Raw genomic sequence first — 17,072 nt, 5'->3', positions numbered from 1 at the left:
TGGGCAGATCTTGATAATGGTACCCATACATTAAAGTATCTTTGCCCAATCTAGCCAGTTTTGGCCAATTTTGTTAATGGTACCCAAACATAAAACCTTTGCCCATTCCAGCTGATTTTGGCAGAACTTTATAATGTTAACCATACATATGTTTGCCCAAATCTAGCCAATTTTGACAAATTTTGCTAATGGTACCCATACATATTAAAAGAACTTTGCCCAATACAGCTGATTTGGGCAGATCTTTATAATGGTGCCCATATATATATTAAAGAATATTTGCCAAGTCTAGCCATTTTTGGCCAATTTTGGCATATCTTGATAATGGTATGCATACATATTAGAGAATCTTAGCTTGATATAGTCAGTTTTGGCTGATTTTGGTAATGGCACCCCAACATATTCGTTCTTTGCCCACTCCAGCTGTTTTTGGCAAATCTTGATAATGGTACCCATATCTATTTAAGAATATTTGCCCAATCTAGCCAATTTTGGTAATGATACCCATACAAATGATAAAGATCCTTTCCCAATTTTGATAATGGTAATACATATTAGAAAATCCTTGCCCAATCTAGTCAATTTTGGCAGATTTTGGTAATGGCTACCAAGCATGCTAGATCTTTAGCCAATCCAGCTGATTTTGGAAAATCTTGATAATGGTACCTATATTTGCCCAATCTAGACCATTTTGATAATGATACCCATAGAGATTATAAAGATCTTTTCCCAATCCAGATGATTTTGGTCAATCTCAATAATGGTACCTATACATATTAGAAAATTTGTGCCCAATCTAATCAATTTTGGTTGATTTTGTAATGACACTCAAACATTCTAGAAGATCTTTGCCCAATCCCGCTGATAATGGTACCCATACATCTTAGAGAATTTTTGCTCAATCAAACCAATTTTAATAATGGTACCCAAACATATTAAAACATCTTTTCCTAGTCCAGCTGATTTTGGCAGATCTCTGTGCCGGTAAATGGTGCCAGGAAAGGAACCATAGGAAGTATAAGTTCGGCCATGTTGGTTTATAGTCTACTTGGGCTTTCTTTCCTTGAGCCCAGCGACCAAAAAGAGTAGTGCGGGTGCAAAGAAAGGTGAGTGTGAACTTCTGGAAAGAGGGGAGCTGAATGAAGGCAAAAGAAAGGCTCAATTTAATTTAAAGGAGAGAAAGTAATTCCCTTGGCTCCCTGTAGTGGCAAATCTGCAAACTTCATTATTTAACAAAATATAAAAAATATGCAAGAGCATAGAGTAAAAAATGTGAAAGGCATTTAAGAAAATCATTTTAAGTAAACCCTTTGTGAAAACAACACAAAATGTGCACTCTATGAAAATAAAGCAGCCAGGCAGAGTAATGCAATCAGCGTGTCGCCGACCTCCCCCAAATGGCCTATTCTGTATGGTAGTGCTGTCTTTCTCAATTTAGACATTTTCTGGCTGATGGTAGTTCTTGGAAGGCTGGCAGACAAGAATAGCAGAGCTTTCATAAGACACTTATCTCATATAAACCATCTTGAACCTTTTTTTGCTGCTTTTCCAATAAACACTACCTAGGCTGACCTTAGAAAGCTAATTTAGCTTAAGTGCTGTTGCAGATATTGTATTGTCTCTTTGTACCGCATCTCAGGGACAGCGTGTCATCTTTTTACCGACTCTCTGTTCATATTCTGTAATCTCTTATTATGACAGCACCAGCGACCTCTGACTCACACATATTAAAAATAAATGAGCAGTTATGACTCTGTGACGGCGTAAGGGCATTTTGGATAGGGGTCTGAGCAAAGGAGCTTTTGCTGTAGCTAGACTCGCACACAGGGGCGATTGCTCACATATACTGCACTGCAATGGGCAAAACACTGAAAGCCCATTCACACTTAAGCCCTCCACTGCGGTGCATTAATATACATGCGTCATTGCATGTTATGGTACATTTTCATGTGCGTTGCAGGCAGCCCATTAACTATAGATGGTAATTTGTGGTGTGTGGCCTGCATTGTGTGTTGGGCTCTACTGTACAATGCATTGGGCTGCCATTCACAGTGAATGGCACCGCAACACACTGCACATATAACAAGCGCATTGCTTTTAGTTTTGGCATGACTTCACCAGGCTAATCCGTGATCAGAGGCAGTAGTGGGCCAGATATGCCTCTGTATATATCAAACTCCACCTTCGAGCTTAGAAAAACAGTAATGCCCCGTACACGGATTTTCCAACAACAAATGTTGGATGTGAGCTTGTTGGCTGAAAGTCCGACCCTGTGTATGCTCCATCGAACATTTGTTGTCGGACTTTCCGCCAACAAATGTTGCCTAGCAGGTTCTCAAATTTTCCACCAACAAAACTTTGTTGTCGGAATTTCCGATCATGTGTACACAAGTAAAAAGTTCACGCAGGCTCTGAATCAAACAGAAGGATCTGCACTGGCTCTTGAACTTCCTTTTTCTCGGCTTGTCATACGTCTTGTACGTCACCATGTTCCCACGTTTGTAATTGTTGCCCAACATTTGTGTGACCGTTTGTGCGCAAGACAAATTGGAGCCAACAACCTTCGAACAAAATTCCACGGTTTTGTTGTTGTAAAGTACAATTGTGTGTACTGGGCATAAGGGTGTCTAGGCCCTTTCATATGTGGGGAAGAGCTCCCCCGCTTCTAATCAGGATATTCATGCTAAAGGTACATCTTTCCACTGATTGCTTAAAGAAAACCTCCACTCTCCTCTTCTACTTTCCTCCCTTACCCAATCAACACATCCATCATTTAACATATTTGCACAGCTTCCTATGATTGCATTGCATAACATGAGGCTTCTGGGCAATCTGCAAGAGCTGATCAGGGGGCCAGCTGCAAGTACCCAGAAGAGACGGCTGGCTCTGAATGATGCAGGAAAGGAAGATGGTGGCACAGAACTGGGTGTTCTGCAGTGGAGTGGTGGACTGCAGCAGGAGAACGTTGGATTTGCTGGCTATGTGAGCTTGTTCAATGAGGGTAAGAGGGGTTTGAATTTCTCTTTAAATACATTTTGCAGACTCCTTTCCTATTCGTTGCCTGGCACCATTTATGAGGGGGCTTTACGTCCATCCTGTTTCCCAGGGTGTGCCATTCCTTTGAGTCATTCAGCAATCTCTGTAATCTGTTCTTTCCTGCTACTCATGTCTTTAGTACAGCAGCTGTTAAGAGCCTTCAGAAAACTTTCTCTTTCTCTCTGCTCTTGCCTAGACCTCTTCATCTTATGGACTGCCACCATTTATGAGGAGGCCACTAATTCATCCCTTTTTCCATGGTGTGTTCCGCCACTGAATCATTCAGCTGTTTCTGCAAGCTGTTCTCTCCTTATACTCATGTCTGTTTTTGTACAACAGTTCTTATGAGTCTTCAGAAAGTTTGTGCTCTTTCATGGGCCTCTCCACCTTCTGGCCTGGCACCATTTATTGGGGTGGCACACATACTTAGATTTCCCAGAATGTGTCTGCCCAGTCATTCTGCAGTCTCTGTAATCTGTTCCTTCCTGGTATTCATATCTCTTTTAGTACAAAAACTAAGACTTCGGAATGCATGTGATCCTGCCTAGACCTTTCCACATTCTGGCCTGGCACCATTTAAGGGGGCCATACATGATACATCCATTACATTTTCCAATGTTTCGCTCCTCTGAGTCATTCCGCAGTCTCTGTAATCTGTTCTCTCCTGATATTCAGGTATGATTTAGTACAACATTTGTTAAGGACCTCCAGGACATTTGAGCTCTGGCCTAGGCATTTCCACATTCTTGACTGGCACCATTTATGGGGAGCCCAAAGAACTCGTATGTGAGCTGCTCAAGCTTTTGGAAGGAGTGCAAGTCCTCAGGCCACTGCTGCAAATGCCAGCTTGGGAGGGAGCTCGTCCGGGCTCCAACCACCACTGTGTATAGAAAGAGATCTCCCTGTAGCTGCACATCAAAACAATCCCATTAGTCGTGAGTGTATGGCAAACTCAGCCTGGGCTCCAACAAGGCCCCACCTCCAACACATTTTGCTCCTCCCCCTTGGAGCTTAATTATGGGGATCATGATCCCCATGATTAAGCTCTGAGCGGCAGAGAGAAACTCAATGAGGGCTTGGCCTGGTTGGAGCTCAGGCTGAGGTTACCATACACTCACGACTAATGGCATTATTTCGAAGTGCAGCTGTAGGGAGATTTCTTTCTACACACCATTTATGGGGAGGCCATACATTTATTCAATTTTCCAAGGTGTGTTCCTCTGAATTCTTCAGCTGTCTCTGTAATCTGTTCTCTCCTGGTGTTCATGTTTGATTTAGTACAACAGTTGTTAAGAGTCTCCAGAAAACTTGAAATATTGTCTAGGTCTCTCCACATTCTAGCCTGGCACCATTTACAGGGGAGACCATACATCCATTCAATTGTTCGCATTGTCTTTTGTCTAGGCCTTTCCACCTTCTGGCAACAAGCTGTAAATGTGAAATATTCACATGAATTCTTATTTTTATTTGAAAAAAAGATTAATAAATTTTTAGTTTTTTAGTTGAACACATCAGAAGGTGTTTCATGAAACAATAGCACTGAGACACACCAGCCGTGAAACATAATTTTTCCGTCTGTTCGGATATCTTAGCTTAAAACGGAGAAATGTGTTTGACACGGTGCCCCGGTGCGCCTATCTTTGTAAACCCAGCCATCTGCTGACTTGTCGGCGTAGTCTAGAAAGCGCCCTCTCCTTCACGTTTTTATCTAGCGCGCATTCCGCCTCCCCTCCTTCGAAACTCAAGGATGACCCAACTTTCCAGCACTTTCAAATTAACTTTATCCAATTTACTCCTGAGCACCCTTTTGCCTCCTCAGATTATCATGCAACAATAGCAAAAAAAAAAAAATCCGAGCTGTATCTGCTGTGGAGCAGGCCGCGCCGCGCGGCTCCCAGGGTGTACAAAGTGCGCATCTGACATCTTTGTAACAAGCAGTGAAGTCTCCAACAGTATGTCTGCCGCAGATGCCTCTGCCGCAATCTTAGTCCTCTTCACTTCAGCCTCCAGGCTTGTTGTGGATTGTCATTTCTGTTTTTCTTTTTTTTATTATTGCTTAAAATTATTGTCACAGACACAGAGAAGCAAGGTATCTCATCTGCCGCCACAGAAGGTTTTTTAAGGTCTTTGTCTGCTCTTTGTCTTTGTTTTTCTAAATTTTTTTTGTCTCAATAAAAAAAAAAAAATGTCATCGATATCTATCTTTCCAGGCAAGCCAACGGCCCGAGGTTTCCTTTGAGGTTAAGTCCCAAGACTGCAAAACTTTAATAATTGCTTCCTTAATTACCTTGCAGGGAAGAAAACAAGCTAGTTTTCCACATCTAACTGGAGACTTTCTGGGGAACGACTATCAGCCCGAGTGCACGCTTCACAGCTCTAATCAGATTCCCACAATCCTCTTTAAAGCGCTGCTGTTGTTTTTGTTCCGATTTCCCTGAAAGGGTCCTTTATCTGTCCCCGTACTGGATATTCTAAAGGATTGTGATGCTTGTTTAGCACTTTGTTAGACTGCCAAGCAAATGCAGTCACCATTGACGGAATTTTAGAGGCCAACCTGAGAAACCGCTGACAAATAATTCTATTTTTATCAAGCAATTTGCTTCTTGCTGTTTTCTCCATAAATATGTAAGCTGTAACTTTTTATTTCTTAAAGTACCTGTGAGAAGGTATAAAATGCTTAAAAGTGCTAGCACAGGTCTGCAGCAGATTTCTTTCCTGAGATGAATGTACACTTCTGGGTAGTGTCAAAGTTTGCCTATTTCCTACTGCCCCCAAATATTTCTGTTGACCCATCACTCTGGTAAGGCCTCATAGGGCTGAAACGCGTCAACTGATCTTATCTGTGGTTGTGTACTGTGGTTCTTGACTAAAGGTGAAGAGTTTTTAAGAGCAACTATTGGTGTGCGGATCATCTTTCTATTTATATGCACTCAGTGAGCACCCAGGAGCTCTTTCATCGGTATGGTGTATGGGTAGCAGCACCATTTCTTCTCTTTGAATTTTGGGATGCCTCAACGGCCATTAGGATTGTATGGGAAGAAGGAGGAGAACTGCCCTTTACCTATAAGAACAAGTCTTCCATATTTGTATCCTGAATTTGCGTAATTATTGCTGTAGCTGACTGTTCTGTGGTCTTGAAGTCTAGAGGGCCTAGAACTCATTTGGATAAAATGAATGAATATATATTGTAACTTCTTTACCATTGTACAATTGGATGATTTAAATACAATTGCTGTGAATGCACTTTATTTCTAGTTCACCGGGTGTATTGCCTTTGAGATGGAAATTAGAAAGAATACCAGAGCTAGGAGCCCCATGCTATGTATATTAAATGGACAAATGTTTGTGAACCCTTGACCATCACATCTATCTGAGCTTGTTGGACATCCCATTCTAAAACCATGGATATTAATATGGAGTTGCGCTTATTTTGTGGCTATACCATCCTCCATACTTCCACAAGATTTTGTAATGAGTCTGTGGTAATGAATGAATGAATGAAATACTTGTATAGCGCACAATGCGAACTGAATCGCCTCTAGGCTTGGTAATGGGTTTTTATTCAACCAAAAGAGTATCTGCGAGGTCATGTACTGATGTTGGACAAGAAAACTTGGCTGGCCATCTTAAAGGTGTTCAGTAGGGTTGAGGTCAAGGTTCGGATGTTGAATGAGAACACCTGGCTCACAATTGGCATTCCAATTCATCCCAAAAGTGTTCAGTAGGGTTGAGTAGAAGGTTCTGATGTTGAATGAGAACCCCTGGCTCATGATTGTCATTCCAATTGATCCCAAAAGTGTTCAGTAGGGTTAAGGTCAAGGTTTTGATGTTGAATGAGAACACCTGGCTCACGATTCCATTCCAATTCATCCAAAAATTGTTCAGTAGGGTTGAGGTCAAGGTTTTGATGTTGGATGAGAAGACCTGCCTCTTGCCTGGCATTCAAATTCATCCCAAAAGTGTTCAGTAGGGTTGAGGTCAAGGTTCTGATCTTGGATGAGAAGACTTGGCTCACGACTGGCATTCCAATTCATCTCAATGGTGTTCAGTACGGTTGAGGTCAAGGTTCTGCTGTTGGATGAAAATACCTCGCTCACAACTGGTGTTCCAATTTATCCCAAAGGCCATTTGGCCCCTTATTGAAAATGGCTACATGGCTAAATGTTACCTTGCGGGCGTGCTCCCGAGCCCAGCATTTGCGTCCATAGGCGCAGAATGTAGGACTCGGCCCTGCCCCCCCCCCCGGCGCCCACGTCATTGGATTTGATTGACAGCAGCGGGAGCCAATGGCTGCACTGCTATAAATCTATCCAATCAATAGCTGAGAACCCCGGACAGAGGGGGGGGAGCGCATCTTCGCCGTGGGAATTAAGGGGCTCAGGTGAGTAAAACGAGGGGGCTAGGGGCCCGGTCTGTTCTCAGAAGTTTTTTCACCTTAATGCACACGATGCATTAAGGTGAAAAAACACGAGGGTTTACAATGCCTTTAAAGTGTATGTTCAGCCAAAACTTTTTTGCTTACCTTTGGATAAGCGGAGAAGGATTAGAACCCCTGTTATGCCCGGTACACACGGTCTGACATTCCGACCACAAAATGCGTCTGATTTTTTCAGACGGATTTTGGCTGAAACTTGTGTTGCATACACACGGTCGGACAAAGTTGTTGGAAAATCTGATCGTTCAGAACGCGGTGACATACATCACGTACGACGGGACTATAAAGAGGCCAGTAGCCAATAGCTTTCGTCTCGTAATTTATTCTGAGCATGCGTGGCATGTTGTCCGACAGAATTCTGTACACACGATTGGAAAAAATCAGATTGGATTTTGTTGTTGGAAAATTTTAGATCCAGCTAAAAGTCCAATAGAGCCCACACACGATCGGATTTTCCGACAACATAATCCAAACTGACTTTTTCCATCGGAATTTCCGACCGTGTGTACAGGGCATTCAAGTTTTGCTGCCATGCCGGGGCCCCATTAGAGAGATTTTCCTCATTTCCTGTCCTGCTGACCAGACAGGAAGTGAGGAGAACTCTGCAAACAGAAACAGAAATAAATGCATTTCTGTAGTAGAGTAGGAGACTCTAATGCTTTTTTCTGTGCCTCTTTTACATATAGTCCCGTACTTCCTGTCTAGCGAAACGGTTGTCAGCAGGACAGGAAGTGAGGATAAAAATTTATAATGGAGCCCTATATAGAAGCAACAATCCTTCCCTGCTCTATCCAAAAATGGAAAAGTTTTAGGCTTGACACACACTTCAAATATTAAACTCAATTTTTTTTTTTTATCAGCGACAATGGAAAAGATTAATTTTCACATAAATACATAGAATTCAGAAGTCCTGACAACAGAATAATGAGCTTTTTGTGGGAGACTATCATGCAACGTTTTAATGGAATTTCTCTGAACTTGTGGTGCCATGAGCGACATAAAAAAAAAAATATTATATGGCCTCAGCCTAATCATCGGCTTGAAAGTGAACCGATTTGGCAACCTTTAAATATTCAGATAATTACTATCAAATATTTGCCTCGCCGACACATAGCAAGAAGCGGTCAGCAGATTCTTTTAAATGAAAGCCAGTTTTGTGCGTAGATAAATGGTCTATTAACTGCGAAGAGCATATCGGAGCAGGGAATAAAAACAGATGGAAATGTAAGATTATAACTCTTAATTGTTTTTCATATGCAGAGTGGTAATGGAGCTAACATTGATTGTGGTACAATATATATTTTACATCTGGTTAAGTTTTGTGAGATATTATGGCTGCTGTCGCTAGTTAAAACATAATTAATTGCACAATTGTGGTATTAAAAGGGAATGTAGAGTGGTTTTTGTATGTAAAGTATAAACATTTTGAAAAACATATCCTTTTGGTATTGTGCAAAATTTGAAATAATTGCCTATGAATGTTAGGAAGAGTTCTACGCTCCTATCAATACATCCAGTTGCTTACAGAGACCAATACAGTGCCTTGAAAAAGTATTCACACCCCTTGAAATTTTCCACATTTTGTCATGTTACAACCAAAAATGTAAATGTATTTTATTGGGATTTTATGTGATAGACCAACGTGAAGTGGAAAATGAAAATGATAAATGGTTTTCATTTTTTTTTTTACAAATAAATATGTGAAAAATGTAGGTGGCATTTGTATGGCGCCCCCCAGAGTCAATACTTTGTAGAACCACCTTTCCCTGTAATTACAGCTGCAAGTCATTTTGGGGAAGTCCCTACCGGCTTTGCACATCTAGAGAGTGATATTTTTTTTATCATTCTTCTTTGCAAAATAGCTCAAGCTCTGTCAGATTGGATGGAGAGCGTCTGTGAACAGCAATTTTCAAGTCTTACCACAGATTCTCAATTGGATTTAGGTCTGGACTTTGATTGGGCCATTCTTACACATGAATATGCTTTGATCTAGTTTTAAACCAGGGATATGCAATTAGCGGACCTCTAGCTGTTGCAAAACTACAAGTCCCATGAGGCATAGCAAGAATGACAGCCACAAGCATGACACCCAGACTATAAACTGAAGGATATATGAATAAATGGTTGTGGAACGAATCATTTGAGTTTCCATTATTTCTTATGGGGAAATTTGCTTTGATATACAAGTGCTTTGGATTACAAGCATGTTTCGAATTATGCTCGTAATCCAAGGCTTTACTGCAGGGATATGCAATTAGCGAACCTCCAGCTGTTGCAGAACTACAAGTTCTATGAGGCATAGCAAGAATGACAGCCACAAGCATGACACCCAGAGGCATGATGGGACTTGTGGTTTTGCAACAGTTGGAGGTCCGCTAATTGCAGATCCCTGTTCTAAACCATTCCATTGTACCTCTGGCTGTATGTTTAGGGTCGTTGTCCTGCTGGAAGGTAAACCTCAGCCCCAGTCTCAAGTCTTTTTTAGACTCTGATGCTGCCTACACATGACTGGACTTTCCGGCAGAAAAGTTCAGCCGGTCTTCCCGACGGACTTTTGACGGAGTTACAACAGACTTCCGAACGAACGGACTTGGCCACAATAAAGTCAGTTCGAAAGTTTGTTTGTTTCGAACGCGATGACGTACGACAGGACTAGAAAAGGAAGTTCAATAGCCAGTAGCCAATAGCTGCCCTTGCATCGTATTTGGTCCGTCTGACCAGCATGCAGAAGAACGGTTTTCCCAATAGGAATTGAGTCCATCGGACAGATTTGAAACATGTTCCATTACTAGGTCCAATCTGACAGAGCTTGAGCTATTTTGCAAAGAAGAATTATCAAAAATGTCCCTCTCTAGATGTGCAAAACTGGTAGAGACATCCCCAAAAAGGCTTACAGCTGTAATTACAGGGAAAGGTGGTTCTAGTAATTTTTTTAAGAAAATTGGATGATCCCACACGCGATCGAATTATCCGACAGAATGATTCCGTCTGACCTATTCTGCCGGAAAGTCTGGTTGTGTGTACGCGTTTTCTTCTAAGATTGCCCTGTATTTGGCTCCAACCATCTTCCCATTAAATCTGACCAGCTTCCCTGTCCCTGCTGAAGAAAAGCATCCCCCCAACATGATGCTGCCACCACCATGTTTCACAGTGGGGATGGTGTGTTCAGGGTGAAGTGCAGTGTTTCCGCCACACATAGCGTTTTGCTTTTAGGCTAAAAAGTAATATTTTGGTTTCATCTGACCAGAGCACCTTCTTCCACATGTTTGCTGTGTCCCCCACATGGCTTCTTGCAAACTGCAAACAGGACTTCTTATGACTTTCTTTCAACAATGTCTTTCTTCTTGCCACTCTTCCATAAAGACCAGATTAGTGAAGTGCACGACTAATAGTTGTCCTGTGGACAGATTCTCCCACCTGAGCTGTGGATCTCTGCAGCTCCTCCAGAGTTACCATGGACCTCTTGGCTGCTTCTCTGATGAATGCTCTTCACAGAACAACAGTATTTATACTGAGATGAAATTACACACTGGTGGACTCTATTTTCTAATTAGATGACTTCTGAAGGCAATTGGTTCCACTAGATTTTAATTAGGGGTATCAGCGTAAAGGGGGCTGAATACCAAGGCACGCCACACTTTTCACATATTTATTTGTAAAAAATGTTGAAAACCTTTTAGCATTTTCCTTCAACTTCACAATTATGAGCCACTTTGTGTTGGTCTATCACATAAAATCCCAATAAAATACATTAACGTTTTTGGTTGTAGCGTGACAAAGTGTGAAAAATGTCAAGGGGTATGAATAAATTTTCAAGGTACTGTATGTGCAGCCGATGGGCACTAAAGCCCTCCTTTCTTGCCACCACACACGCAGTCAGCAAGATGTTTACTTGCTAAACAAATATTTAACATATATATATATATATATATATATATATATATATATATATATACAGTATCTCATCTCACAAAAGTAAGTACACCCCTCACATCTATGTAAATATTTTATTATAACTTTTCATGTGACAACACTGAAGAAATGACACTTGTCTACAATGTAAAGTAGTGAGTGTACAGCTTGTATAACAATGTAAATTTGCTGTCCCCTCAAAATAACTCAACACACAGCCATTAATGTCTAAACCGCTGACAATAAAAGTGAGTACACCCCTAAGAGAAAATGTCCAAATTGGGCCCAAAGTGTCAATATTTTGTTGCCAGTGGTTTAGACATTAATGGCTGTGTGTTGAGTTATTTTACATTGTAGACAAGTGTCATTTCTTCAGTGTTGTCACATGAAAAGTTATAATAAAATATTAACAAAAATGTGAGGGATGCACTCTCTTTTGGGAGATGCTGTAAATACTGAGAACTAGCTTCAAGTGATAGAGCTTTTAAGGACATCGCCACTCACTTTCTTCTTTTTTAACATCTTTTCTTGCGCAATTTTATTTAAAAAGTTCAAAATTGATGCGTTTCCCTTGCAGGGGTTTGCAAAACAACGGGTCATTAGCCTCCTGACCTACACATACATTACTGCAACTCATAGGCCGCGTACACACGGGCGGACTGTCTGTCCAACTTAGTCCGCTGAAACACATTTCAGCGGACAGTCCGCTCGTGTGTGGACTTCAGCGGACTTTTTCAGCAGATAGTCTGGCGGGCTAAGTCTTTCGGAATTTCCGTAATATTGTCCGTCCAACTTTGGTTTCAGCGGACAGTCCGCTCGTGAGTAGGCAAGTTGGACGGACTAAGTATGGCGCATGCTCAGAAAGGATTTACACGGCCGAAGGTTGCATTGCAGTGTATTGGACGTCGTATTTCTAGTCCCGTCGTACGTGCTGTACAGGTCATCGCGCAAGCTTTCAACGGACTGTCTGTTCATCGTGTGTGGTCAAGTCCGTTCATTCAAAAGTAGGACGGACTGTCTGTTGGATTGTCTGACGGACTTAGTTGGCCAGACAGTCCACCCGTGTGTACACGGCTATACTCTCCAGGCCCTTGTTTTGTCTTTTACAGACCATCATCTCACCAACACTTGGAACATACCCTTAGCAGCCCCTTGCTGCTCTGGCCCCACCTCATGACTCCTGGGCAAAAACCTCTATCTGCTGGGGTTGAGCCCAGAACCATGGTTTCTCCTAAAAGCCCAGAACACACCTGCCCAATTAGTGTGCTGGTTGTTCTAAAAACACAAACCCAGGATTGGAGATTTCATCCCTCCCAGATCTCTACAAAATCTCCAGGCTCAAGGTCCCAACCAATGTTTTACCAACCAAAGTAGGAAATTGAAAAGTCATTTTCCCTGGGGCCCCTCAGCCTTCCAGGATGAGATTCCTTGGTCATAATATCTTTTTACACCATGGCAGAGCATAGAACTTTAGTTTCCTTGCGATTAAGCTAAACCAAAAGGGTATCTTTAACAAGTTATTCTTTACAAATAAGAATGGGTCAACTTAAAGAAGTACTAGAACTAGAAGTACTAGAAGAGACTCTATAGATAAATATTGGAGCAGCTTCGAGCACCCTCTTGTATGCAAAAATGCAGAGTTTTGATCAACTTCTGACATCAGCTTAAAGTACTAGAACTAACCATATAGATGAAGATTAGTCACCACCCCTGAGGAGCCCTGAGCAAAATGCAAATGTAGCATGTTAGTAAAATGCTGGGGCATCCAGCAGCACATCTCACCATGCAGTACAAGGCCTAAGTAGCTTACCGAGAGGACCTTCACATGTCTTTGTTAGGTGTGTTGTACACACAGTCAGACATTCTGACAACCAAATCCATTGGAATTTGGCCAACGGATTTTGTCCGACGGATTTTGTCCGAAACTGTTGCATACACACGGTCGGACAAAGTTGTCGGAAAATCCGATTGTACATAACGTGATGGCGTTATTTCCTTACAACGGGACTACGTTCAGGCTAGTAGCCAATAGCTTTGGTCTTGGAATTTGATCTGAGCATGCGTGGCACTTTGTCCGTCGGAGTAGGCTACACATGATCGGAGTATGTCCGATCGGAGCAGTTTGTCGGAAAATATTTCCAGCAAGTTGGAAAATTTGGTCCGACGGATATTCCGACGGAAACAGTCCGATGCCGACCACACACAGTCAGAATATCCAACAAAACGGTCCGATAGGACACATTCCGATGGAATCTCCGACCGTGTGTACAAGGGCTTAGATGGACTGGAAGTTGCAGGTAGAGACAAGGTTTTAAATCCATGACACACCAATATTAAAGTCCACCTTGGGTTTGAGGAGCTCTTGGTGTGTACAAGGGGTCTGGTTGGCAGCTCATGGAGACAAAGGGGTCCCTAGGGGACACAAGAAATACAAAAAAAAGGAGTACTTTTTTTAATCAAAATGACGAGACAACCCATTTCAAAGGTCCTAACGAGAACACTACATCAAGGCAAAAAATACTTGTATGAATCTGTCTCAGTGTTAAACACATTCTCCAGCAACTGATAGAAAATAAATATTTAAGGGTACTGCTCAGGCACAATTGACATTTCTAGATGTTTTTTTTCTATAAGATAGCAAATCTTTACTTTTTGAACTCAGGTCCACTTTGAAGACTCACTGATCTGTAGTCATCTGTGTTCTAATTTTTTCTGACAATCCTGAGTAACATTGTCTAGTCTTCGCATGCAGCATTGCTAGCCAAAACTGGAAATCCAGATTAATGTTTTTGTACAGACCAAAGAGAAAAGACAACCTTCATTTACAGCGGAGAAAATCAGAAATAGAAAAAAAATTGGAGGCAAGTCACTTAAAATATACTGTAAACATCATACAAATTGGGTTCTTTTTGATTCTGTACATCTTTCAAGGCCGAGAAAGCCTGCAGGCAAACGAATGTGTTAAGTGAACTGGAATTCAACTTCTTACTTTCTGAAATCTGGTGCGGTGTGTTATCTCTAATGTGTTCCTTTTTTCCACTTTCTCATATTTTTCTTTTTTTTTCTTCTCTCTTACAGAACCTGGCTTTTCTCCCAACAACGGTGTGACGTATTCTGTATCTCCTCTTCTTCTCTGTGTCTTGTCTCTCACATTAGTCTCCCTCTTACGTACAATCTAATGTAAGAAGGAATATCCAGAATTAATCTTCAAGACGGGCAGTGGAAGAAATAAGAAAAAAAAATAAAAAAATACAATTACACAAGAACATCGACAAAAAATTTAAAAAAATCAACAAAAACATAAAAATAATTTTTTTAGAAGGAATCCGACACTGTGAGGGAACAAATTATGCATTTTTGAAAACCGTGTCATTGACTTTCTACGCCTTCTAATGAACGAAAGGACACTTTTGGGTGGATGTAATCAGTGACGTTCAGTGACTACGGAACTTTTTTGGGTGGGCTCACCTTTGGAGACGTCTTAGAACCCAGGTGCTCTTACAAAACACATGGAAGAATTTTAGAGGGCGGAGAGGGAAGAGAGTGACTGCAAATCAAAATGAACCTCATTAGTGTTTTAGGAGACATTAATAATTTGCTATTTTACCCCCCCTTGCAACGCTGAAGCAACTTGCAAGCCACTTCAGCTCTGGAAGGGCAAAAAGTTTCAGTGTAGTTGCTCTACGTACCTCATTATCATTCTTGAAGGGATTTTTCTCGAAAAAAAAAAAAAAAAAGCCCAGACGTCTAAAGTCATCTCCCCTGCCTGACCTTGTGTCTAATTCGCCGTTACTGTGTACATTACCTCCAGTCCCTTACCCTCTCACCAAACGACGACAACACCAATAAATGAGTATGAGTGGATTTTATACCATATTTCTGCAAAAGTGATGAACGTCAAATAATGCTAACTACAACAGAGCAAAATATGGAATGGATGTGGGGAAAAAAAAAAGTACAGTAGATGTCCATCTTAATAAGGTCTTCTTTATAAATCAATATGTGATCTTGGTATTCATTCTACAACAAATTGGATGCCCATTTGTATCACCATCTCCTGGCCCTCAAAATAGTTTTTTGGACACCTCAAGAGTGTGGTGGTGGAAGAAAACGTACAAGTTTGGCAAATAGTCATGGATATGGAGAACCACAGCTATGGATTGGAAAGATGGGTGATGATGGGTTGTTTAAGAGATGTTGTACCACCATTTCAGGGACAGCAGGGCAAGTATGCAAGTAGAAAATAAAATATGATAAAACATTAGGAAAACTAAGGGACAGCGCACAGTCCCTTCTAGTTTCATATGCCTGTCATTCATCAAATGTGTCTGTGACATTCTTGTGGGTATTCTACAGACCCTAATCCCCTTTCACAGACAAAAAAGAAGGGGAGCCAAGGGCCTTGAGTATTGTCTGAATGTTAGCTGTCTGTCTGCATGGTCCTATCACTGATTGCAAGCCCCCAGGCCCGCACTTACTACTCATTGCATTATGCTGATACGAGAATGGACTCAATCCTTGCGGGCTGTTAATGTTTGTGATTTGCACTGGTGCCGAGTTTGAAAGGGGCTTAGGTTAGTTTAACAAGCTTCTGTTGCCCAATTTTCGTTTTTTTTTTTGTTTTTAAATTTGGGTCTATAATTCCCAGGATGCCTCCATAACTGTCTTCTAAGCTTCTCCAAAAAAAAAAAAAAAATAGCCACCACCTGGGGAGATCTTACTGGTGTTATCCAAAAAAAAACTAAACTTGCCCCAAGTGTGTCTTTGTCTTGGCGTCTCTTCGTCCATCCATTTATCCATAACCGATACATGTGCGGCCGAAATAAAATGAAACGGTCCCAACGAGAGCTTCCAAGCTGTGCATCAAAGCAGTGCATTCTGGGATTTCACATTCTCCATACCTACATGCTGGGGAGAAGGGAGGGGGCGGGAGTTGCCTTTATGTTGGGGCACTTTATTGCTCATCACTGGAAATCCAAGGCATTTTTTTTCTTGATTTGTTGGGGGTATTTTTGTTTTCTTTTTGCAAAAAGATAAAAAAAAAAAATACTTGTGAATATTGGCAACAAATGTATAAAGTGTTATAATATAACAGAGACAAACTCTACTTTGGTATTTTGGTGATATTTTGTCTTGCAGACTGTTTTGGTCTTACTATTCATAGGAAGTCGCTTGGCCGAAATTTCTTTGGGTTCCAAGTCCATTAAGACTAAGTGGCAGTTGAGAGACCACATGACACTTGGCAATGTTTGGTGAAAATCTGGCGATTTTGGCAACCTTTTACCATTTTAGCAAAATTAATTGGAGTCAATGAGAAGGCAAAAAATAAAGCACATCTAAATACTGTTGTGTGACTGTCCAAACAGGTCCCAAATCTATGATGCATAAGCCCCATATAGTTAAAAAAAAAAAAAAATCCTTTACCTATCCTGAGTGAGCCGAATTTTCCTTCAATTGTGTTTCACCCCTTCCCAGATACTGCCAGTCCCAGTAGAAGGGTTTGAGCAGCAGAATCAGTGCTGTCTATCTAGAATGCAGTGGGTGGAGCTAGGTGTGGTCAGCTGCTGATTGACAAGCTACCAACTTTAATAAGCAGCGACAATGCTAACAACCATACCCCTTACAACATATACTCATCCCCCTATTGTGAAAACAGTTGCAACCTACACAATGGCGACAATGCTGCACT

General features: G+C 41.4%; 1 protein-coding gene across 2 annotated transcripts in view; it reads left to right on the top strand.

The window, feature by feature from the left end:
• The window catches only part of IGLON5 (IgLON family member 5), a 766,795-nt gene that overhangs the window by 589,678 nt on the left and 160,045 nt on the right, over positions 1 to 17,072 (top strand). Inside the window, exon 8 of one of the 2 annotated variants that reach the window (XM_077456584.1) lies at positions 14,462 to 16,490. The exons of the other annotated variant lie outside the window; for it this stretch is intronic. Within the exon in view, the coding sequence (XP_077312710.1) occupies positions 14,462 to 14,562 (101 nt within the window). The 3' untranslated portion in view covers positions 14,563 to 16,490. Of the gene's footprint in view, positions 1 to 14,461; positions 16,491 to 17,072 lie in introns of those variants that run through there. 2 annotated transcript variants of the gene reach the window in all.

The sequence above is a fragment of the Lithobates pipiens genome, unplaced genomic scaffold, assembly GCF_037356315.1.
Source record: "Lithobates pipiens isolate NorthernLeopardFrog02 unplaced genomic scaffold, aLitPip1_a1.2 Scaffold_27, whole genome shotgun sequence".
Lineage (NCBI taxonomy): Eukaryota > Metazoa > Chordata > Amphibia > Anura > Ranidae > Lithobates > Lithobates pipiens.
The sequence above is the reverse complement of the archived record's forward strand: the minus strand, read 5'-3'. Positions and strand labels throughout refer to the sequence as shown.